Genomic DNA, 23,292 nt, shown 5'->3' with positions numbered 1-23,292 from the left:
CATTGTACACATAGGAATCAGACCACATCATCGGGCGGGGCTCGCTCTGCCCTGATTATGGAACATCCAATCTACATAGCCACTTGTTCATTGAATGCAATATCTTCGCCCAGTGACTGGCCAAGACGTGACACCGAGCTATGCAGACTCCTGTGGCAAAACTATCGACGGCAGCACCGTTGTCCATACCAAGTTTGGATTTCCCTTGACCCTTGCGACTCGTGTTATTAAAGGGGTACGCCGACCTGCTACATCACAGTTACTCTCGCAACACTGTGTGAGAGGGAACAAACGCCGCAATGGCGACTGGCCTATAGATTGGCACGGTGATGGTGTCAGAACCTGCTTGACAGGTGAAAGGGCTTGCAGGTTCCGGCGGGAATGACGTGCATCTCCGTGCCAATGGTCCGCGACAGAGATACTATTGCTACCTACCTAGGCATGTATACGTGTTTATCAACGGGGATGCAACAGGTTCTGTTTGTCCTGTCAAGCCTGTAGGTCATCATGCCTGTAACTAGGTATCTATCATGGATTCATTTCAAGCAAACAGACTTCTTATTAAGTAGGTCGACTACGACATACATCAAACGCTTGCCAGTCATCAGCCAGCCAGTGACGTTGAACCACACATCGCTGCCTGCCAGTTTGGGGTCATGTCATCACGCCATGGGCCGCTTCCGTGCTACTACTACGCTATCGGGCGGATGGAGGACCAGAGTAAAATGCTGGACTGCATTGATTCTGATGGACGGGTCGTCCCATGCCGATGCGCGTGCTCTTTTACCCCGAATACAACCGTAACTCTGGGTTATATTTCCAATTCGGTGGGCGGGAATAAGCCCGAACCAGATTGGACAGGTGAGCGGGCAGGCAAGCAGGCAGGCAGGGTGGGAGTGCAGGGTGGGTGAGAGGGTTCCGGTAACATCTCATATTTACTGTAGTAGTATGCCAGATAGGTTTCAATGAGTTGTTGAGAATTTGCCTTGGGGGCCCCGATGATCGAGATTAGGACGAGCCAGTTGGACTGTTTCCCGGGGGGCTTTTAATCTCGGTCAACTTTGGTTCTATCATCGATATATCGAATCCCTCCCGAGATAGAGATATTCTTATAACCCGGTAAACAGTGTCCAAATGTTGGAACGTCCATCAATCGACATGACCAAGTGCGTGGGTGCGAGGAAGGTACATCATGCATGGAACAAGAAGAGGAAATTGAATGGAAGGCACACCCAACACTCAACACTGCCAGACTCAACACTACCAGACTGACTGCCTTTCTTCCTTTGCCTCCCCTCCCCCTCAAGCTTCAACTCGCTCGCCCACCCCCACATCAATCGATGAGGCAACTCACCTTTCATTGAATGTTCTCTCTCCCCGCCCATCTGGCCACCTCCCGTATCCGCAAGGTAAGCCATCTACGGCTAGATCGTCAATCCGAATATATGACATGTCAACTTCCTCACGTTTTTGCAACCCAGACCAGCCCAAACCATTCCCCATCTTCCCTGTTCGGCCTGGTCTCGGGCGCTTCACCACCAGCAAATAGCATGCCCAATAGCACGGCAAATGAGCAGCACAGTACCTGCTTTCTCTTACACTTCCATGTTGCGACTTGCGAGCTTTGCATGTGTCCTCTTTGCAGGTGACAGACAGGGAGATCCTTGTTTGATCGTGCGAAGATCATCCCCCAAGATTGACCGAGTGGCTCTTGACAGCCAGCCAGCTTGCGAATCAGGCCATGGAGAAGGCGCCTTGGAAGGAAAAGCCCAGCTGGACTGGCTGTCAACCCGGCATACTTAGCCAGCTGGGCGTGCGCAGCTGTTTCATGCAACTAAAACCTGCAACGAGGACGATGCGAATAATACTAGCAGCGCGAGTTATCGTGTTGTTCGCCCTCATCCGTTGGGCGACATGGGATGCAATCCTTTCGCACACACGCGCGCATTCGCTCGCTTCCCCCATTCGCGTTCTCGCGCGGGCTGGACAAGGTGCCCGTACCCGTTGCAGCTCATGTATATGTATGCCCGTTGCCTCAATAGCAACGGTGGCGGCTCTCTGCAGCAAGCACAGGCCAGGGGGCGCCTGTGGAAAGGGGGTACAAGGAGGGTGGCAGGCTGCAACGTTGGCTGACATTCTCACAGGTCCCGAACAGGTCCCGACATGCTGACAACTACCTACAGCACGACGCCAATACTGCTACGCTGCGGATGACATCTGCTTACCACTCTCATCGGTACGGCTCTGGCTTCCGGTTGCAATATGGCAAGGGAGGGTTGGCTAGCCGATCCCAGTTCCGGCTACCTGGTCAGGAATAATACAAAACAAACCTACCGGGAGGAGTGCTGTGTGTGAATTGCTCCTATCATGTCATCCATACCTTCATACCGTTCTTCCCACCTCGGTCCGCTTACCTGCTTACTGCAAAATTGAGGGAAGTTCAGCCGCCGAAGTCGAAACATGTTCAAATGAGGTTCTTAGATCATCTCTTTGTCATGCGGTTTCAGCCTCGCAACACTGATGTGGCCTCACCGATCGCCTCGTCGGGCGCTTCCTCCTGATATGATGCCGAGGCAGCAGCTACATGTATCTTTTTCTTTGTTCCCTTCTTTTCTATCAAACGCACGTAGGCTGCTGATCGGAAGCCACGGTATAAGACCCGAGAACCCAATATTGCAAGCCATCGTCATCTCGTACATACATATGTATATACCTGCTGGCATCGTGAGCAGCCAAGCCAAAGCCAAAGATGCGCATTGCGTTTAGCCTCTTTGGCAATACTGCACCTGAAATCCAACTCCAACGCCGATACTGGCATCAATCAAAAGCATGCATCAACCCACTTCTGGTCCAGATGCAGGCGGCAGGCGGGCGGGTTCTACCTACATGTACGTGCGTCCCTCTCCAAGCGCATGTAATCAGTCGGCACTACCGCATCCCGGATGACTTCCCCTAGGCCCGGTACTGGTTGCGCTCATGACCGCCACCTTAAATACAACCCATATCTCATGGCTGTCCCGTCAGGTGATTTTGGTTTCTATTTGCCCCTGTGCATGGTAATCTGCAATGCGACGACTTACTCCTACCCCTTTTTGCTACTGCCTTCAAATCACACTATTGGCGACGGCACCTAGAGCATATGTTCCTTTCTGGATTGTAGATCGTGAAGTGATGGAAGCGGACATGCAGATTGTTTGAAAAGTCTTGCCGAGGGGCGCTATTGGTAAGATGGTTTTGGGATAGTAATTCGTGTCAGGCTGCATGGCTTTCTGCATATAAGCCGCCGCCGTGGGGGGTTGCTTTTGGAATGGCACTATGACGAAGGCTTTTGCTGTATACGGAAAGTCTTCGTCGAAGATGCCTAGGTTAAGATACATAAGAAACTCATACGATGCCGGCAGGAGACGAGCGGTGACTGATGATTACCTGTGTATTCTGTGTCTACCTTTCCGAGGCACATTAACTCCTATCCACATGGGATGACTTCCTGCTAGGCTGATGGATAATCAGGTAGATGGTACCTTTTCCTTTTGGCAGAAAAGAACATTGGCTTTTTCTTACTCTGTCTCTCCGGGGAAACACTGTCGAGTTCCCGAAATCAGGGGCGGGGGTAGGGATGGCAAGCAGGTCCCTGTATGTAGGACGGATGCGGAAGCACAAACGGAGCTGCGGTAGTCTCGGGCAGGTGACTATGGCGATGGTGCCCGTTCCTGTTTTTTGCTTTCTGCCTTTTCGTCATTTCGGGGTCCTTGACCTGGATGAATAGAGAGTACCAATATTGGGCTTCGTGGAACACAAGTGACTATCCTTGCTGACGGTTGGCAGGCAGTCTTCGTCGTGGATTACTCAGCAGGTTTGATTGAACTCGATACTGCTCGCCGTCCTCAATTCTCTATCGTGGCGAGTGATGAGGACGGGGGTCTCCCTCCTAGTATGCATAGGTCTATATATACAGTACCAGTTCAAGAAACTGGGTGAAACTTAATGGATTCAACTGCATTGTAATAGTTTATATGGCTAGTGTGGACGTATAAATAAAGAGTAGTACGAATATAGGCTAGGTTAGATGTCTGGAACTGTTATTGGTAAGTAGGATCATAAATAATACCCCTAAAGATCTTTCTTAGTGGTGGAAAGGAAGTCAGGAGACTGAGGCGAAAAAAAGAGTGAAGTGACCACATAGGGAATCGAACGTGGAAACTGCCAAAAGCGAAGAGCCCGTGGGAACGCGCATCCACAGGGCCTGATTACTTTATTTTTACCATTGAGCTAATCTGCTACTTCGCTGGGGATTCTTGAAGTAATTCGGTTTATGAGCTGAACTGGTCTCTCATACCCATTGGTGAAGCAAGGCAGTGAACGGGTTTGGCTGGTTTTGGGTTTTCTCTCCAGGGGGTCCTGTACTGGGTGAGGGTGAACTCAAAATAGGGGGTGGGGGCATATCGAAACAAGGCCGTAGTGGCCCGGTGAAAAAAGCATTACTTGCCTATTGGTCGGCAGGACTGATCTGGCTCGTCTATGAAGAAAAGGGGGAAGGAAAGCGTATGGGACCATATATCGACTCTGTACCATACCATGCATTGAGACGAACGAGAGAGGCTGACGTTGATGTGCGTAGGTAACAGCTGACTGGCTGACTGAGTCCCTTGCGCCGCCGACCGGTCTGAGGGATTGTACGTCGCAGCGCTTATGTGTTGCAAATAAATCAGCCTTCCCCGACCGACCGACCCTCCCTGACCCCCCCTCATCCGGCCGGCACCGACATGAGGCACCGGGGTGGGGGAAGGTAGATAGGTATATAAATAGGGGTATCTATATGTGTTATGTTATATACATATATAGCCGCCGCTGCTGTCCCCCAGACGATGGAAGTGTGAGCAATCGTGTCGGACCAAGATTACACACCTACCCGTCTATCCGCCCACCGGTCTCGGTCGGTTTTCGATCCAGGGGGACCGATTTGTCACATCGCACAGCATATTTATTATACATGTTTATACCGATGGATGTACGTAAGTAGGTACACGCACGAGGAGAGGAAAGCCGGTCGGTCCCCGGAAAGCGAATGCCCCGAAAGGAAGGAGAAACACGTGTTGTTTGCTTCGGGGGGCCGTTGCACGTGCTGGGGCGATGAGATCGACTGAATGACGGGGCGGCGTGGTTATCCATCAGATACTGGTTTGCCCACTTGGGACGAGTTGAAGGGCTTGGTGAGAAGCAACATGGGATGTCTGGCCCTGGCCCCTTAAATCCCTCCCATTCCCTTCGTCATGGACGACAAGGCAAGTGGCTGATTTTCAAGGTCATTCCTTATCTAAATGGCAGAAGCCCAGCCTAGACAAACAAAACGGTAGAAATGGGAGAAGGATGCGATGAAGAGGAATGGTTGAGTGAGGTTATTTTCATCAGCTACACTTTCTATGTACCCCCTTCCCGCCTCTCTTACTCGGATAAAGTGGTATATACAAGAGCACAGCAAGCTGACCAACTAACTCGCTGCCACACTCGAGTTGCTCTCCCCCTCAAGACATAAGCCATCATAGAAATTCGTAATAGATAGTATACATAATACAAACATAATACATTTGCCTGCCGAGCTCCTCTCTACCAAGCATCCAGCTGCTGCGGCCTCGTCCTCGGCGTGCCCTCCAAGAACTCGTGATCATCCTCGTCGTTATTCTCCATCTCCTCCTCCCGCTTCTTCTCCTCCTGCATCCGCTTGAAGCTCCAGGCCGGCTCGTACTTCTCGCGGTCCTCAAAGTACTTGACGACGAAGGCGTTGATCTGGTTGCGGCGCGGCTTGAGCTTGGCGATGGTGTCCGCGGTCGCGAGGTCGCCGAAGATGAGCCGGTCGTACGCCGCGATCATCTTGCGGGCCAGGGCGGCGATCTCGCCCCGGGCCGTCGCGTGCAGCTTCCACATCTCGCGGCCGACGTCGCTGCCAGCCGTCTTCGCGGGGATGCTACTCGCGCCGGCGGCCGCCGCGGCCGGGGCGGGAGCGAGAGGGGTCTTTGGAGAAGGAGGCGGGGGAGGGGTGCGAGGGGTCAGCCCGCCAAAGGCGAACTGCTTGGTGGCCATGCAGTAGGGCTCCCAGAGGTTCGCGAGCGCCGTCTCGAGCTGCTTGCCAAAGGCCAGCTTGGCGGCCTGGGGGTCGCCCTTCTTGGCCATGTCCTCAAAGGGCCGCTTGACGGCGTGGGCGAGCTGGAGGTAGATGCGCATGACGTGGGCGTCGGGGGCGCGGAGGGAGGTGAGCATGACGTCGAGGACCTGGCTGCCGTTGTGAAACGCGTGCTGGTTGAGATTGTCGCGCAGGCAGGCGTTCATGGCGATGCGGAAGGTGGCGCCCGACATGAAGGCCTTGGGCATGATCCAGAGGTACTCGGCCACCTTGCTGCTGTTGTGGCCGTAGCGCAGCGACCGCATCAGGTGGTGCCAGTTGAGCGCGTCGGGGCTGACCCCGAACCGCCGCGTGAAGACGTCCCAGTACCGCGGCACCAGCGACGTTTTGGCCGTCTGCTGGAGCGCCGTCAGCACGGCCGAGAGCGTGTTGTTGCCCGGCTTTGCGTGGAGGGTCGAGGTGAGGGGTTTGGCGCCTTTGCCGCCGGCGGGTTTTCTCGGCTGCAAGGCCATCCTGGACTTGAACGGTCTCTGGCGGGCGTCGACTTCCGGAGGAACCAGGTGGGCTTCCCGGACCATTTTGACCAGTTCTTCCTCGCCTCTGGGGATTCCCATGGTTTGCTCAACCAGCGCCAATACCGCCTTGTTGTCAACCGACGGCCCCAGGAGCAGGATCCTCGCCATGGCACAGACAAGCTGCTCGTCGATGACGAGATCGGCGGCTCGCCATTTGGCCAAGACCTCCTCCCAGATCGCCTTGGCTCGCTGGATGGTCTGTCCAGTGGCCTCCTGCAATTCCCGTTCCTTCTCTCCCTTCGGCCGTTGTTTGCGCGGGTCCACTTCGAGCTTGGCACGGAGGGCGTTCAGGATGGTCGTATATGTGAAAGCGTCGGGGGCCCGGAGTGTCCTGTTGGACGACTGGACTATGGTAAACATGGTCTCGATGTCGCCGGCCCGGGCGCAGACCTGCAGCAGGGAGTTGAAGTGCTGGGTGTTGGGCTTGATGCGGTCGCCCTTCAGCATGTTGTTGTAGAGCTTGACCGCCTCGGCCACGGCCAGCTTCTTGTGGTCCGACTGGGCGCAGCCCCGGAAGATGATGGTGTAGGTCTGGGCCGTGGGCATCTGCGCCCGCTTCTTCATCTCGTTGAACAGCTTCATGGCCGAGTGCAGCTTCTGGTGGCGCATCTCGTAGTCGATGAGGTGGTTCCAGCTGACGGCGACGTTCTTCCCCTTGCTCGCCTTCAGCACCATCATCTTGGCCTCGTCGAAGCGGTCCTTGTTCAGGATGGCCTGGACCTGGTTGGCGATGTGGAACGGGTCCGAGAGGTACTCGAGCTGCTTGTTGACGCTCCATTCCAGCGCCTTGGCATCCTTGCTGTTCGGGGGAGACGGCTCTTCCGCGGGTTCGTCCTCGCCCCGTATCGCGCGCTCGACCGCGGGGGCGGAGGCGGCGACCGCATAGCCTCGGGTTTGCTGAGCGGTCGTGGTAGATACTATAGATCGGCGCAGAGCATTGTGAGTCGGTTCTGCGGACAGTGCATGGTCAACGACGGCGGTCAAGAGCCGCCTCGTGCAGGCACGGCAGGTGAACATGGCGGAATGCAAAGCTGGCAGTATTACGACAGCCAGCAAGGTAGACTCGGAATTTGATCTATTAGGTACGCTCTACGAATCGAGAATTTGGCTGCAAGGGACGAATTGCTTGCATCTCCAGAGCTTGCGACAAACCAAAATTTTAATGGGGCTACCCGAAGCTACGGCCTATCAAAGGTGACGTCGATAAGTCTTCCAAAAAAAAAAAGTTGCCCAGTCTAGCACCGCTCAGTGCACTGCTACGCATGCGGCTCTCCTTATTGTATCTATTGAATTGTTCAAGAAGGAAAGTAAGGAGATAGTATAGGTACACCTATTAATTGAAGGAAAGCCTTGAGCCTCTCTATTCGGTAACTGAGTCAAGTGGTTTGTGAGAGAAAAGACCAATTGATACCCCCGCCATATTCTGGTGTGCCCCTCGCGCTGTGGTTCCAGCCACCAGCAGACCCAAGCAAGCCATTGGAGTACGTACCTGCCACTTAAAGTGCCTTCCACTATGGAAGCGACAGGGATTCGCGCGTGGCCCGCGTCGCGAACTCGTTGTAAGTGGGCCACTTAGACACGCGCTTCTCCCACTTAATTAATAGATACATCGTGTCTGTCCCCCTACTGGTACAGCAAAATAGAGAACCCCAAACACCGAAAACCCATACCTTCATTACATGCCAATTGCATTTGTTTTCTCGAGGTTCCTTTCCATTGCCGCCTCCTGATCGAGTCTGGTCATGACTTACAACTCCTTGTAATACATCACCACCTACCAACCTTTCACCCACCATGTCCCGAGCCGGCAACAAGCGCAACAAGTTCGCCGAGCTTCGTGCTCTGCGAGCCTCGGGCAAGAAGGCCATCGACTCGTACGAGACAGAAGAGACCGCCGATCTCTACGACGAGGTCGACGAGAACCAATACAAGAAGATTGTCCGCGAACGTCTTAACGAAGACGATTTCGTTGTCGACGACAACGGCGAAGGATATGCCGACGATGGACGCGAGGAGTGGGACCGCGTCCAACAGCACGACTCAGACAGTGAAGACGAGAGGGTAATACGAGGAGGCCGTCCCAGCAAAGCAGGTATGTCCGGAGGTCCTTGCTCTGCGTGACGACCACCCTGCTGACCTTTGCCCGCCAGACAAGCGGAAACGCGATGAGGAACAGGCAAGAAAAGACGCCAACGACAAAGATATCAGCGAATACTTCAAAGGCCGCCCTGCCCCTCAACCGAAACCCAAGGTATGTTTCCGCCAGGTCCTACTCGTACCCTTGGCTCAAGACTGACACGTTGATTAGGTTGTCAAAACAGAAGACGACGAAAAGTTCTTGGCAGATCTCTTGGGCGAGGTCGATACCAATATTCCAGCCCCTGTAGCTCGGATCCCCAAACGGAATCGATCTCCCGAACGTAGAAGAGCCCGTGTGTTGTCTCCAGCCCCGGAAACGAGACAAACTAAAAAAGCTCGAGTCACTCCTGAGCGAATCCCAAGTCCAGACACCTACGATGATGCTGCTGTATTCAGTGATCCCATGGGCGACGACCTCCCCCCTCCTACTAGGGATCTTCCAATGAGCGATATGGACCCTGCTCCGTCATCTCCCATCACAAAAGCAGTCGCACGCAAAGCTCAGATTAAGACCGAGCCTGCAGATGACGATGATGATGTGGACATGATGGAAGTTGCCCACACCGGCACCATCAACACCGCCAGCGTGAACTTGTCCTCCTCCAGGCCCATCAAGAAGCTTATCAAGCCGGACCCTTACCCGACTCCAGCCAGCTCTTCGCCTACAAAACCCGCCGATGCACCTGTTGACTCCTCGTCGTGGAACAAGCTGACCAGCGAACTCAACGTCGTGAGCAGCCCACAGTCAGAACAAAAGAGCATCGGCAAGATCGATTACAAGGACGCAATCGAGGAGGATGGCAGCCTCAACTTCTTCTGGACTGACTACACAGAAGTCAATGGCAGCCTCTGCCTGTTCGGCAAGGTTCTCAACAAGAAGACCAAGTCGTATGTCAGCTGCTTTGTCAAGGTGGATAACATTCTGAGGAAGCTTTACTTCTTGCCTCGGGAGCATCGTAAGCGAGGTGGAGAGGAGACCACCGATGAGGTCGAGATGATGGATGTCTACTCTGAAGTGGACGAGATCATGACCAAGATGAACGTTGGCATGCACAAGATTAAGGCTTGTACTAGGAAGTACGCATTTGAGCTTCCCGGGGTGCCCAAGGAGGCACAGTACCTCAAGCTTCTTTACCCCTATAACAAGCCCTCACTACCCATGGAGGCTACTGGCGAGACTTTCTCGCATGTCTTCGGCACCAACACGGCTTTGTTCGAGCAGTTTGTTCTATGGAAGCGTATCAAGGGCCCCTGCTGGCTCAAGATCAAGGACGCCGACTTTGGCAGCTTGAAGAATGCTTCGCACTCCAAGCTCGAGGTTCTCGTGGAGCACCCTAACATGGTTTCCTGCGACTCCGACTCGGATAACCTGGATGCACCTCCCCTGACCATTATGAGCGTGGCAATGCGCACTACGTTCAACGCCAAGGCCAACAAGCAGGAGATTCTCTCCATCAGCGCACGAATCTACGAGAGTATATCTCTAGCTGATACTACGCCAGCGGAGAAGCTTCCCTGCCGGACATTCACCTTAATCCGTCCCCATGGCGCAGCATTCCCCATTGGCTTTGAGAAACTGGCTAAGGAGAGGAAAAAGGGGCTTATCAAGCTCATGAAGCAAGAATCAGAGATCTTGTCTTTCTTCTTGGCGCAGGTTGATGTGGTCGACCCCGACGTAATCATGGGCCACCAGCTCGAGGGTGTTGACTACAGTATCCTCTTGAACCGACTGCAAGAGAAGAAGACTCCTCAGTGGTCTCGCCTTGGTCGTCTCCGAAGGTCGGGCTGGCCCTCGTCGATTGCCAAGGTCGGCGGCAACGTGTTTGCTGAGCGTCAGATTATGGCCGGCCGTCTCCTGTGTGATCTTGCCAACGACGCCGGAAAGTCCGTCATGTACAAGTGTCAGTCGTGGAGCTTGACCGAGATGGTTAGTCTCTATCTTGGCGGCGAGAAGCGCAGAGATGTCGACAATGAAGCCGCCTTGAAGACCTGGGCCGCTGAGAGGAATGGCCTGATGGACTACATCACCCACATGGAAGCCGACACCCATTTCATTGCGGCACTTGCTTTGAGGACTCAGATTTTGCCCCTGACCAAAGTTCTTACCAACTTGGCCGGTAACTCGTGGGCCCGAACCCTGACCGGTACCCGAGCTGAACGCAACGAGTACATTCTTCTGCACGAGTTCCACCGCAAGAAGTACATCTGCCCTGACAAGCCGCAGTTCAAGAGCAGGGCGAAAGCCGATGACGAGAACGAAGAGGAGGCTGGGGACAGCAAGAAGAAGGACAAGTACAAGGGAGGTCTGGTTTTCGAACCGGAGAAGGGTCTTTACGACAAGTTTGTTCTTGTCATGGACTTCAACTCTTTGTACCCGTCCATCATTCAAGAGTTCAACATTTGCTTTACTACTGTGGATCGCTCAGCATTGGTAAGAGATCTTATACCCCCATGATCACCTTGAGGTGCTAACTTATGCCTTAGACCGAGGATGATGAAGCCGTTCCTGAAGTTCCCCAGGAGCAGGAGCAGGGCATCTTCCCCAAGCTTATTGCCACCCTTGTCGGTCGCCGCAAGCAGGTCAAATCGCTCATGAAGGACAAGAACGCAACGCCTGAAGAGCTCGCTACTTATGAAATCAAGCAGCTCGCCCTGAAGCTTACGGCCAACTCCATGTACGGTTGTTTGGGTTATACCAAGTCGCGTTTCTATGCGCGTCCGCTTGCTGTTCTCACCACCTACAAGGGCCGAGAGATTTTGCGCAGCACCAAGGATCTGGCCGAGTCCAAGTCACTTCAAGTTATTTACGGTGACACGGATTCGGTCATGATCAATGCGAATGTCAACTCTGTCGCCGACGCTCTCAAAGTCGGCCAGGAGTTCAAGCAGGCTGTCAACGAGCGCTATCGGTTGCTAGAGATTGATATCGACAACATCTTCCGCCGTATTCTGTTGCAAGCCAAGAAGAAGTACGCTGCCATCAACCTGGTCGAAGTGCCGGGCGGCAAGTGGGAGGAGAAGATGGAGGTCAAGGGTCTGGACATGAAGCGCCGAGAGTACTGTGGTCTCTCCAAGGAGATCTCGTCGCGCCTTTTGAACGACATCCTGAGTGGCGACGACACCGAGGTTTCGGTCCAGCGCATACACGAATACCTTCGTGAAGTTGCCGCCAAGATGCGCGAGCAGGCCATCCCCGTGCAGAAGTACATCATCTTCACCCAGCTCGGAAAGGGACCCAAGGAGTACCCCAATGCCGACTCGATGCCGCAAGTTCAGGTCGCTCTGCGCGAGATTGGACGTGGCAAGAACGTCCGCAAGGGCGATGTCATCTCCTACGTCATCACGGGCGACAGCAAGACAACTTCCGAGACGCCCGCGAAGCGCGCCTACACGCCGCAAGACGTGATGAAGGCGGACTCGGGCCTGCAGGTCGATGTCGAGTGGTACATCGGCAAGCAAATCTTCCCGCCCGTCGAGCGTCTATGCGCCAACATCATCGGCACGTCCACCTCGCAGCTCGCCGAGCAGCTGGGACTCGACATCAAGAAGTATGCCAACAACTCGTCCTCGCACCAGAACGGCGGCGGCAACGACCTCGAGATCCACCCGCTCGAGTCGCAGATCCCCGACGAGGTCCGCTTCGCCGACTGCGCCCGCCTCTCGCTGCGCTGCCGCAAGTGCCGCGTCTCGTCGCCGTTCGAGGGCCTCCTCGAGAGCAAGCAGATCACGCCGCAGGGCGTCGCCTGCCCGTCGTGCACAGCAATAATCCCCAACCTCAGCGTCGTGGCGCAGGTCGAGGCCGCGGTGCGCGCCCAGACGAGCCGCTACTACGAGGGGTGGCTCGTGTGCGACGACGCGTCGTGCGGCCTGCGCACGCGCCAGATGAGCGTCTACGGCACGCGCTGCCTGGGGCCCAAGGGCCTGGCGTCGGGCTGCCTCGGCCGCATGCGCTACGAGGTGGGCGAGCGCGACATCTACAACCAGCTCGTCTACTTCGCGTCGCTCTGGGACGTGGACCGCGCCCGGGCCAAGGCGCAGGACACCGAGGGCGACCGCAAGCTGACGCCGGCGGAGCGAGAGGAGATCCGGGCCATGACGGAGCACAACCGGGTCCGCTTCGACACCGTCCGGGGCGTCGTGGATAAGTACTTGGATAAGTGCGGACGTCGCTGGGTGGCGATGGATACCTTGTTCAGCAAGCTGGGGTTCGTGGCTGCTTGAGAATTTGTGTGTATGTACGTACGTGGCAAATGGGTTTTGGGTGTATGAGATGCATGTCGATGACTAGGGAGCGAGTTGCTATGGTGTTATGGGCTAGGATAGGAGTTTTGTGGTATGCAGGGAAACGAGCTGGATATGACTTGGAAGACGAAGAAGAGGGCGTTTTGAATTGCGTTACTGTCGCCGATGCGCGTGTGTATGCATCCCTCTGCTGTTCATAACATAATTGGTCGTTTGGCGTTTCGAGGAGTTTCGTGGTCTCTCGCCTGTTGGTTGGTTTTTTGCGATGGTTATATCACTTTGCGACGAAGCTTAGAAATATTACTGGAATACTCTATACATTGAGATCATGTCCCCCTTGTAGTGACAATGTCTTCCTTTATACCGAGCTGCCTGTTTTTCATAATTCGGCTCCTTTTATGTGTGACTGCTTGTTGCTGTTGTTGTACTTAAGGTCTGCGGGGCCGCTCTAACTTCCTGGGGGGTATGAGACATGCCACCCATCTATCTATCCATACAACCTTCAATAATATATACACACACGAGATCGTTGAACCAGACTTGCATGTTCTGCCAAAAAGCGAGACGAGACTCAACCAAAAACCAAAAGTTGAAGCACCAGGCGGGACTCGAACCCACAGCCTTTGCTAATTCCTTGAAGCCGGAAAGCAACGCGCTACCATTGCGCCACCAGTGCCTTCGTACAACTGGAAATTGTGATGATTGATAACTCGCCAATAAAAATATATATTCCAATAATATCTTTACGGGAAGGTTCTCCTTTCAGCATTTCCCATCATCTCGAGATCAAGGTCATTACTATCACAACGGTTCACTTCATCAGAAAGGACATAGGCCATTACGTTAGGTGACAATCATTATCCGCATATCTGCTATCTGTCCTGTCCATTATCCCAGTTCTGTCCACACATGGCCCCCTTCACTTGACTTCACTTCACTTCGTAACGCAAAGTCAAGCAAGCAAACGAGCCTTTTTTGGTTCTACTAATTAAGCTGGTGTTGTTGTTGGTGAGGATTTTGGTTTTTGGGGTGATTCTGATTGATTGATTCATTGTACAAGAACGAACGAACTGAGAAGCGCCGTCCCCAGCCAATCCACTCATTCCGTCCCCGTCCCCCTCACTTTTCAACTCTCAAGGGGTCCTCTCCACCTGCAAGTCTCTCTCTCTCTCTCCCTCTCTTCGTGTCCTTCTTCCTGACCCCCCTCTCCGCCCTCCCTTCGTGACACCACACTTGACTCGCTGTGGATATATCTTTTGTCGTCCGTCCGTCCGTCCGTCTTCTCCTCTTTTTCTCATTCTGGACAAATGACGAGTAAATTCATGGCGAATTCGATCAAACGCGTGAGCTCATGTTACGGCCGGGTATCGCATGCCATCATCTTCTAGGCATGTCCTGACCTGCCTGCCAGCCAGTAATCATGAGAGAGAAAATCAGAAACGAGAAGTGGAAAAGGAAAAGCGAAAGAGACAAGAAAGCCACGATCAGATAAGAACTCCTTTGTCCCAATGCGATCAGAAACAAATACACTGCCGTTCCGGTCTGCACCGGAACACCTTCGCCCTCCCCTCAATCCGTTCGTGAATTATCCTCATCTTCGTCATTGCCCCTGAAGCCCTCTTGTCTCCCCAACACTCGACCCTCCATGCTCAAACACTCGCTTTTTACCTTGTGGGAAGCTTCAGAGTAGGCCAGCCGGCAGCAAGATGTAAACGGAGCTATGAGCAGCTGTCATGGAATAACAAGGCAATACATCTCAGAGGAAAGTGCGTGTAAGTGCCTTTTAACAACCGACAGCATGGAGGAGTCAAGAGAAAAAAGTAATATGAAAACACAATTGGGTGAAGCGAAGAATGTTTGGGAGAAAATATTCATGTCTTTTTTTAAGACACTGATCAGGGGAGTGTAACTCTATCAGAAGATGTGAGGTATCATGAAGTGTGAAAAGCACCTGTAACTTTTGTCGACACTTTTTAGGAAGCCCGTAAATGCAACAGTCCCCAAGTCTATGCAGAGATATGCTGCAACCGCAAAATGCATGACGTGCTCTATGATGGAAAGAAAACGACCTATCATCACTCCTTCGCAGATGCTCCTGTATCGGGTGTCGCCTTAGCTAGAGCGGGCGAGGCAGCGGTTGACGGTGGAGAGGCCGGATGATCTTCCCCCATATTGGCTAGGAGACTATTGAGGGCGTTAGCATGCGTTGTTCCCATCTCTAAATGGAGGGAGTAAGTAATTACCTGTAGGTGTTGTTGCTTGCTTCTCTCGTGGGAGGAGTGCCGGTTCTTGAAGAGGCGGCCGAGTCTTCGTTGCCCCGGCTAAGGGCACTACCAGGGAGACGTCTGCCGCTGTTGCTTCTAGAGGAGAACATCGATGTGGGGCCCAGGGTGACGTTGCCACTGGCAGTGCGGCCAGCAGCACCCTTGAGACGACGGAGGTCGTCCATACCGACCGTGTTTTGGTTTTGTTGGGGGTAGCCACCAGAGAACTGGCGGGCGTCGCCACGTCCCATTTGCGAGCGCTGGCCAGGGCCTCCACGGTGAGAAGTCCGCGCGTTCTCGGCGGCCTTCTGGGCAGCTGCAGCCTCGGCTTCAGCTCGCACTTCGTCGAGGGTCTTGGGGCCCTTGTTTTGTTCCTTGGATTGCCAGCCATCCCTCCTCAGGTCGATAACGTCCATGAGCATGAATCTGAGACGGCTGTTGAGCTCCGGCATATCAGCCATGGACTGGATGCGCTGGAAGTAAGCATCCATCATCAGTCTGCCCTTCTCGGAGCCATCGAGGTTGCCACCAATGGTCTTGAGCAGCTTGGACAGCGACTCTACTTCGGCCTCGTCGGGCACGCCGCTGTAATCGACCAATTTGCGCACACATTCGTGCATAATACGCTCTGTCAGCATAGCAAGCTTGTACAGCTCACCAATGAACTGAACCAAACCAAGACCGCGACGCTTGGCGGCAGCGGCAATATAGTATTCGTCAGAAAGCATAACAGCTTCCTGGGCCTGCTTGTCGGCACCTTCCTTGGCTTGGGGCAGTTGTGTCTTCCAGCCACGCTCGAACTCCTCTTGACACCGGTTGAGCAAGTACTTGCGGAACAGGGCACCTCCGCTGACAACTTGGCCGTTCTTGTCCATAATGTTCTCGTCACGGATCTCGGCGCTCATGCTCTCCAGCATACGCTTGCAGAACTTGGCATACATCGACGCCCAGTGAGCTTCATCAGTGGCCTTCTCGAAGGTGAGTTGAATGACTTGGCGAAGAGTGCGACCATCAGTCTCATCCTTGGACTGGCCAGCGATCTCCAGGATAGATGCAGAGACCCTGTCGAAGTTCTCTGGCGTCATCTTGTTCAGGGCAGCCTTAACCTTACGCTGGACCATGGCAGGATCCATGGGTCCGTTGGTCGGCCCTGCAGCAGCTGGCTTCGCGCCAATGCTGGTAGGCTTCCAGCCATTCTGGGTAACCGCAATGGGTTCAAGCTTCATACCAGCAGTGAGCGGCATATTCTTAGCGGCGGCCTGCTCATTCTTGGCCTGGTAAGGATCACGCTTGCTGGCACCGCGAGTGGAGCGGCTGCCGGTTCTAGGAGAGTTGGGACCAGCCATGTTGGAGCTCGAGGGGATTCGGGACATGGAGTTGCCAGGGAAACCACCACGACCGAAGCCGCCCATCGAAGGGATGGCAGCACCGCCCATACTGGGTCGTGCCATTTGGCCAGCCGACATACGCATGCGGTCTTCTGAGGTGGTACCAGGAGGGAGAGTTCGTGGGCCAGAGGCAGAGGCGAAGTTGCCCATACCAGGGAAGCCGCTAGAGTTCCTAGAGTTCTGTCGGCCAGCCGCAGGAGTGCGCGCACTTCCGGAGCCTGATCGTCCATCATTATCGCCGATCAGGGTCTTCACCTGTTGGTGGAACTCCATGGACGGCGTCTCGGTGAAGACAGTCTTGAACTGAAGCAAGAAGTTGGGGTCATACTTGAAGTTGGTGCCCTTCTTCGATACAGCCGAGTTCAAAGCGGGGTTGGGGGAGTTCAGCCCGTTGATACCGGCAGGGTAGGACAACGCCAGAAGCTGGGCAGGGTTGAGCAGCTTGGCAGTCTTCAAAGACTGCAGAGCAGCGCTGGGCTGCGGGGGCTCAACGCCAGCATTGGTCTTGAGGTTCAAAGGCGGAGGCTTGGCACCCTTTCGCTCACCAGGGCTGGGCTTGCCACCGGCAACAGCAGTAGGCTTGTCGCTGATGGTCAGGTGGCTAGGCTTGCCAGTCGACTCCTCCTTGTCGGCGACAGACAGGTCTTGCATCTTGCCAGCCAAAGCATCGGCCATAGAAATGGTCTTGCCAGAGTTCTCAGCCTCCTTGCGTTTACGCTCCTTTTCTTCCTCAAGGCGCTCCGCCTCAGCCTCAGCCTCCTTCATCTTGCGATCGTTCTCGGCGGCAAGAACCTTCTTGTTTGCCTCGTCAGAAATCTTCTTGGCTTCGCGCTCGGCGGCCTTCTTCTTTTCATATTCGGCATTAGCAGCCTCGCGCTTGGCGTCTTCCTCCTCCATCTCACGGATCATGCGCTCCATTTCTTCTTCCTCGGTTTCGGCAGCAGGCGCCTCTTCCTTCTTCTCAGCCTCCTTGGCCTTAGCAGCAGCCTCGGCATCGGATTTGGCCTTAGCGTCAGCCTCTTCCTTGGCCTTTGCTTCCTCTTGTGCCTTTTGTTCCGCCGCCTTGGCCTGCTCCTCTTGCTTCACCTTCTCTTCGGCATCAGACTTGTCCTTAGCAGCCTTGGCATCTTCAGCGGCCTTAGCGTCCTCAGTGGCCTTGGCATCGCTTTGATCCTTTGCCATCTGCCTGGCAATCTTTTCCTTGAACTCGTTCTGCACTTCGGCGCTCGTCTTGGTTGTTGTAGCGCTGTCTGAGCGGGTGTGCGCAGCAGGAGTAACAGACTTAGGGGGAGGAGTAGGTGTAGATGCCACGACAGGCGGTGTCTTGGACTGCTGAATGCTAGGAGAAGGCGACGCAGGCGCCTTGAATGTGGACAGGTCCACGGCCTCACCGTTTGCGTTCTTGATAACAATGGCTGCACTCTTCTTGGGAGGTCTAGCAAACTGGGGTGAGGATACAACAGCAGGCTGCTTGGCCTGTGCTGGGATCGGCTGGGGTGTGCCTTGCATTTGAGGCTGGCCGGTGCTGGAAGCTGGCCGGTGCTCAGATACCTGGGAGGAGCTGCGTGTCATAGGGGCAGCACCTTGGTTATATTGGCCGGGGACGCCATAGGGAGCTTGAAAGTTAGGTGCAGGGGAATGGGGCTGGCCATGCATCATGGGACCGTACATGCCATAACCACCAGGAGGCATGCTGCCAGCCCTCATCGGGTCGAAAGCTGGAGGGTATGCAGGAGGGTACTGTGTTTTGTTACATTCTGTCAGCAGCTGTTCAAAATTTCCGCTCTCCGGCGACAAGTCAAGTTTTTCGCCTCGGTTCACTCTGTGTGGAAAATGAGAAGTAGGCATGGGGAGGGGCATCATCGGGGGGTGGTCAGGGGGAAAAGACTGCTGCATATCAATGCGCTCTCCACGCTCAGTTGGGAACTGTCCACGGCTACGGTCCCACATCATGTCATTGGGTGCAAACCGGTTGTCCACACGTTTGTTCTTCTTGTGTTTGGATTTCCCGTTTCGCTCCTGCGACATGTTGTCGTGAACCGAGCCTGAGCGGATGCGCTGGTTGGACGTGTGCGAGTACTTCTCGCCTTCACGGCCTCCACGCTGGTTGTTGCGCTGTTTACCAGGCTTAAAAGAAGTATGATCGAACAAAGATTGAGAGGGGGTATGTACTTGTTGCATGCCTGGGCCCATGACAGGAGGGCCGCCGTAGTAGTAAGGGTTTCCCATGTTGGGCGGCATGCCGCCGTTGGGAGTCGAGTGTCGAATGTTCGGGCTAGCATGCGTCTGGGGTGGGGTGCCAGCGAAAGAAGCCGGGCGGCCTTGGAAGCCAGGGTTCATTCCTCCACGACCATGGGGCGGCTGGCCGCGGTAATGCTGGTTGTTGGGTGGGTAGCCCATCTGCGGCTGCTGGTTGGGGTTGAAGTTGCCGTTGTAACCACCTCGTCCACGACCTCCTTGCTGGAAGCCACCGCGTCCGGGGGGGCCTCCCTGGTTGCTGGGGTCGCTCACCATCGACTGGGAGGACTCGTTTCTCGCATGGGCGTTCTGGCCGGCGGCGCTGTGAGAGGCTGATGGCCGGCGCCCGTGGGTCTCGCCTCTGCCATCGAAACTGCCGAAGTTGACAGTGCTGCCCTGCTGTGCGTTGGCAGGAGGACGGCCACCGCTCGCCGAAGGCTGTGGGATAGGCGACGGGGAGTGTTGAGGCGATGTGACGCGCGGGTCACGGCCAGGGATAGGGATGGGTGCGGAAGCTCCTGCTTGAGGTGCTGTGTGAGGAACAGCGGGCGAGGCAGGGAATCCAAACTGCGGCATGTTCTTCCCGTTGGGGTTACTGGGACCGTTGGGGGCGGTCATGGTAACGGAGGGTTTACGGCTATGGCTCTCTCCGTTGAGGCTACCGTGTGCGACTGCAGGACCTGTAACTTTAGGAACTGCGGGCATGATTGTCGAATTGGGTCGACCGTTCACTGGCGAAACCGAGTTTGACTTAGCATGTTGTTGCGGAGCAGATCCCCCAGCAACGACAGGTTGCTGCTGTGCTGAACCCTGCGCAACCAGCGGCGTCTTCTTCGCTGCGCCGGCAGCAGAAGCGTAGGACGGAGCTGACGTGGTGGCGGTGTTCGGCGCTGGGACGGGAGCTTGTTGGTTCCCGGTGGAAGTCATATGTGACGGATCGCGAGGAGTGCGCTCGTGAAGTGAGTTAATTGTGGGTGGCGTTGGTATAATTCGGTTTTTGGAGCTGAAAATAATTCTCTGGTCGTTCTTTACGGCGTGGGCACGAAAAGAATGAAAGAGAGAAGAATATCAACTAAGGATGAGGGTCTCTGAAGTCGAATATCAAATCCGAATCGAAAGAAGACCGTGGACAAATTATAGACAACGAAGGTCAAGTCTCGCGGGTTATCGGAGACAGGTTCTCGTGGTTGTTGACTCGTTTCTTTCCACGGTTCAGTGCTGACACCAGGCCGAAGAGAAATAAGCTTATTCTGCGAAAGTATGCGAACAAGCTCGTCCTCTCTGAATTTTTTTCCCGTTTCCGATTTGAACTGGACCTGGGAAGAAAAAGAACGTGATGGCGAAAAACTGGGTATCAACCGAAAAGAGTGGAAAAAAGGAGTGTCGCAGCAAATCTAGAGACAGTGCGCAAGAAGAAGTAGTTGTCGTTGCGGTGAATTAGGCGACGAGATGGATCGATCCGACTCGATTTCGTGAAGAATCCTTTCTGCAGGGTGGAGGTGCAGAGAAGAAGATCTCGAAGTGGCGAGAAGGTGGATTGGAGATGCTGAACCGGACACGCGCGGACGTCGTGACAAGTGGTCGTCGGGAGTTGGGTTGGCCTCTTGTTTCTGGCGGCTGTCTCAAAAGAATGAGAGAGCACTTTCAGAAACCTGGGAGGAGTGGAGATGGGCGAAATGTGTCTTATCGGCTCTGATGAATAGAAACCGAAAACAGACAGGATTATTTCTTCCTTCCTCGAGATGTAAGAAGAATTACACAAGAGGGAAAAGGAAAAGGGGAAAAGAGACCTTCAGTATGTCTTCCTGAGGTCGATTACCTATGATGGGTGAATCGTTGATGGTGGGAGAGGGAAAAAAGAGGAAGGGCGACTTTTTTTTCCAGTCTCAAATTTTTCTGTTTCTGCGCGCAAGGTGCAAGGGCTGCAACCAGTGTGAGCGGAGATAGCAGAGGGGAGAGCGAGCGACCAGAAAGAGACCGGCCGACGGGGTGTGTGGTTGGTGTGCTTGTGTGCAGCACTATGTTCCAATGTGTGCGTGTGGTTTGGTGGGCGGTGTTATGGTGGGAGGAGTACCAACGTAGTGTCGAGTGGGTGTGTGTGTTACCTGGGTGTGCACGCACTAACCTTGCTAACTTTTGGCTGTTGCTGGGGCTTGGCAGGCCTGGAGGTCTCTTCTGCCTCAAAGTGTCTGCCTGCCTGTCTGGCTCTCTGCCTGTGGTCACTGGTGGGTGCCGCTGGTTGCTGCGCTCCCGTTCTGTTTCGTTTTTTTATGTGGGCCCTTTTTGATGGTACTTTCAGGATTCTCCAGTACTTAAAAAAGAGCGTGTGCGTTCCGGGTGATGGATCTTGATTGATCAATCAAGTCTTTGCGTAGTGGGACAAGCAAGGCCACTGATGGTAGGTGCTTTGGTGCTGTAAACCGTGCTGGGCTGGGCTCTGCTAGGTCTAGGTGCTGGGTAGCAGTAGCAGGAGGAGACCGAGATTTGGAGCCTGGTTTTTATTGGCCTCCTAGCGCCTACACCACGCAGGTGCGTAATTGAATGCATTGCCCATACTTCAATGTACTGGCCGGGTCCGTGAGGTAACTGAGGTCATTCAGCGCAGGGAGTGCTGTACAAACCGCAAACCTCAGCTCTCCAGTGACCTGACGTGTTCACGTACACTTCACCCTGACTTCATATGACAACGGTACACACACATGTCGCGCAAATGCAACCACTTTGCCCGTTAGACGCGATGCATTATGAATATGCATCGACGGTATCGATATCGATCAAAGATTGGCAGGTTTAGGTAAGCGACTTCTTCTCGATGCTGGTTGAAACTTGAATGCGAATCCTAGTCTCCCGATGGGCAATCTGCAGGGTCTTGAATAAGATTGCCCATTGCAAGTCTTAAATGCTACTTCTCTACTTCGTTGCATTCATTTGTTCGTAGGGACGGACATGCGCTTCTTCTTTCCCCTCTCCATTAGACCGGCTGCAATAACTATGTCGTTATGTTGGGGTCTTCATGATTCTCTCGGTTCAGGGTGAAAAAGGTGAGGGCGAGAATATCGCATCCACTCACGTACATGCGGGTAGGGCACGGAGCGGCATTGGGCACAATCAAAGATACACATAAATTTACGACACTTTCTCTGTCAGGTATGGCATATCTCCATGAATACTCGAGTCCCCAGGTTTGTCCCATTCCTGCTATTATGCTGCAGAAATACATTTTTGTGCCTTGAGGTCAATAATTCATGCATTCGAAATATGAATGAGGATCTTGAGTGTTTGCATATATCGTATTCTAGGGACCGCGAGGTCTTCATGGAGGGGGGGTTTGACGGCCCCAGGTTGTCATTTGGTGGCGACATAATATTATGAAAGGCACTCACTGCTTTGCATTTTCATCGTGAGGAGCCAGCACGAGCCTCCATCGCCGAGTCCTGACTCCTCATCGACTGACATGGCTCGGCTTATCCACTATCTGCCCGATGTCTCTTGGGCCTTGTCCATCCAGCGGCACCAATCGCCGAACTGCCGGGTCTCCAATGGCAAGTTAACCCTCCAATGCTTACTCTGCAGTGCATTCCAAGGTTGAGGCATGGACGGTACATACGTAGATGTGTATGTTTACATATTGTGAATGTGTGGGAAGTAGGTATGCAGCCAGGGAACTCCTCTGATGGCGAGTTCTGACATCAGGCTGGATTCCCCATCCTGTCGAGAAAACAAAAGGGCGCTATCTTCCCCGCTAGGTAGAATTTCCAGACAGGGTCGGTCGGTCGGTTCGTTCGTCTGCGCCCGCTAGTGAGAATAAATAACTTTCCGTGCCTTATCGATTGATAGCCAGCGGCACAAGAAATGCCCCAGTAAAGGCACTAGCCGTTACCTCTCTCGTATCCTGCCGACTTTCTGATCCTAGACAGCAGTTCGTCATTGTTTCAAAGCACGTTTTCCTTAGGCCTGAGCGGCTTTCTTGTCAACTCATGCGACAAGCTGCCTCCCAACTGACTTGGCGAGAGAAACCGGGTTTCTTTGCCTCGCCTAATAGGTAAGATGCCATCTTTGGATCCCTCTCGGCGAGCCCATTGTTATTCGGTGGATAACGTTGCATCGCTGGATGACCAACTTCGTACCAGCAGAGGCATGAAACGACTTATACCAGATCCTTCTAGCAGATCATAATCATACCTACGGGCTGGAATACTATGTATTCATCTTTTGCAACGTTAACGTCTTCAATTGGCAACCCGAAAGGTTTTCTTGGGCCATGCTGCTAACTGAGCTCCTGAGTCAACCTGTTGCAGCAACCTTGTGACGGCCCAATGAGTGACAAG

The 23,292-nt window shown here is 54.0% G+C and overlaps 3 protein-coding genes across 3 annotated transcripts; 1 reads left to right on the top strand and 2 right to left on the bottom strand.

The window, feature by feature from the left end:
• Positions 1–5,604: 5,604 nt before the first annotated feature.
• Positions 5,605–7,710, bottom strand: PG985_015885 (uncharacterized protein; the record flags this gene model as incomplete). Its single annotated transcript, XM_066835651.1, has 1 exon — positions 5,605–7,710. One exon carries the CDS (start codon positions 7,708–7,710, stop codon positions 5,605–5,607), a length of 2,106 nt encoding a protein of 701 aa, XP_066676854.1.
• Positions 7,711–8,487: 777 nt separating this feature from the next.
• On the top strand, positions 8,488–13,053 carry PG985_015884 (DNA polymerase alpha catalytic subunit; the record flags this gene model as incomplete). The annotated part of the gene is made up of 4 exons (XM_066835650.1): positions 8,488–8,785; positions 8,844–8,944; positions 9,002–11,263; positions 11,317–13,053. The coding sequence occupies 4 exons, from the start codon at positions 8,488–8,490 to the stop codon at positions 13,051–13,053; spliced, it is 4,398 nt and encodes a 1,465-aa protein (XP_066676853.1).
• A 2,096-nt stretch (positions 13,054–15,149) lies between these two features.
• On the bottom strand, positions 15,150–19,891 carry PG985_015883 (translation initiation factor 4F; the record flags this gene model as incomplete). Its single annotated transcript, XM_066835649.1, has 2 exons — positions 15,150–15,258; positions 15,318–19,891. The coding sequence occupies 2 exons, from the start codon at positions 19,889–19,891 to the stop codon at positions 15,150–15,152; spliced, it is 4,683 nt and encodes a 1,560-aa protein (XP_066676852.1).
• Positions 19,892–23,292: the final 3,401 nt, after the last annotated feature.

This window comes from Apiospora marii (assembly GCF_038362585.1).
Source record: "Apiospora marii strain CBS 49790 chromosome Unknown utg000013l_segment0_segment0, whole genome shotgun sequence".
Classification (NCBI taxonomy): domain Eukaryota; kingdom Fungi; phylum Ascomycota; class Sordariomycetes; order Amphisphaeriales; family Apiosporaceae; genus Apiospora; species Apiospora marii.
Note: the sequence above shows the minus strand (reverse complement) of the source record. Positions and strands in the feature narration are given on the sequence as shown.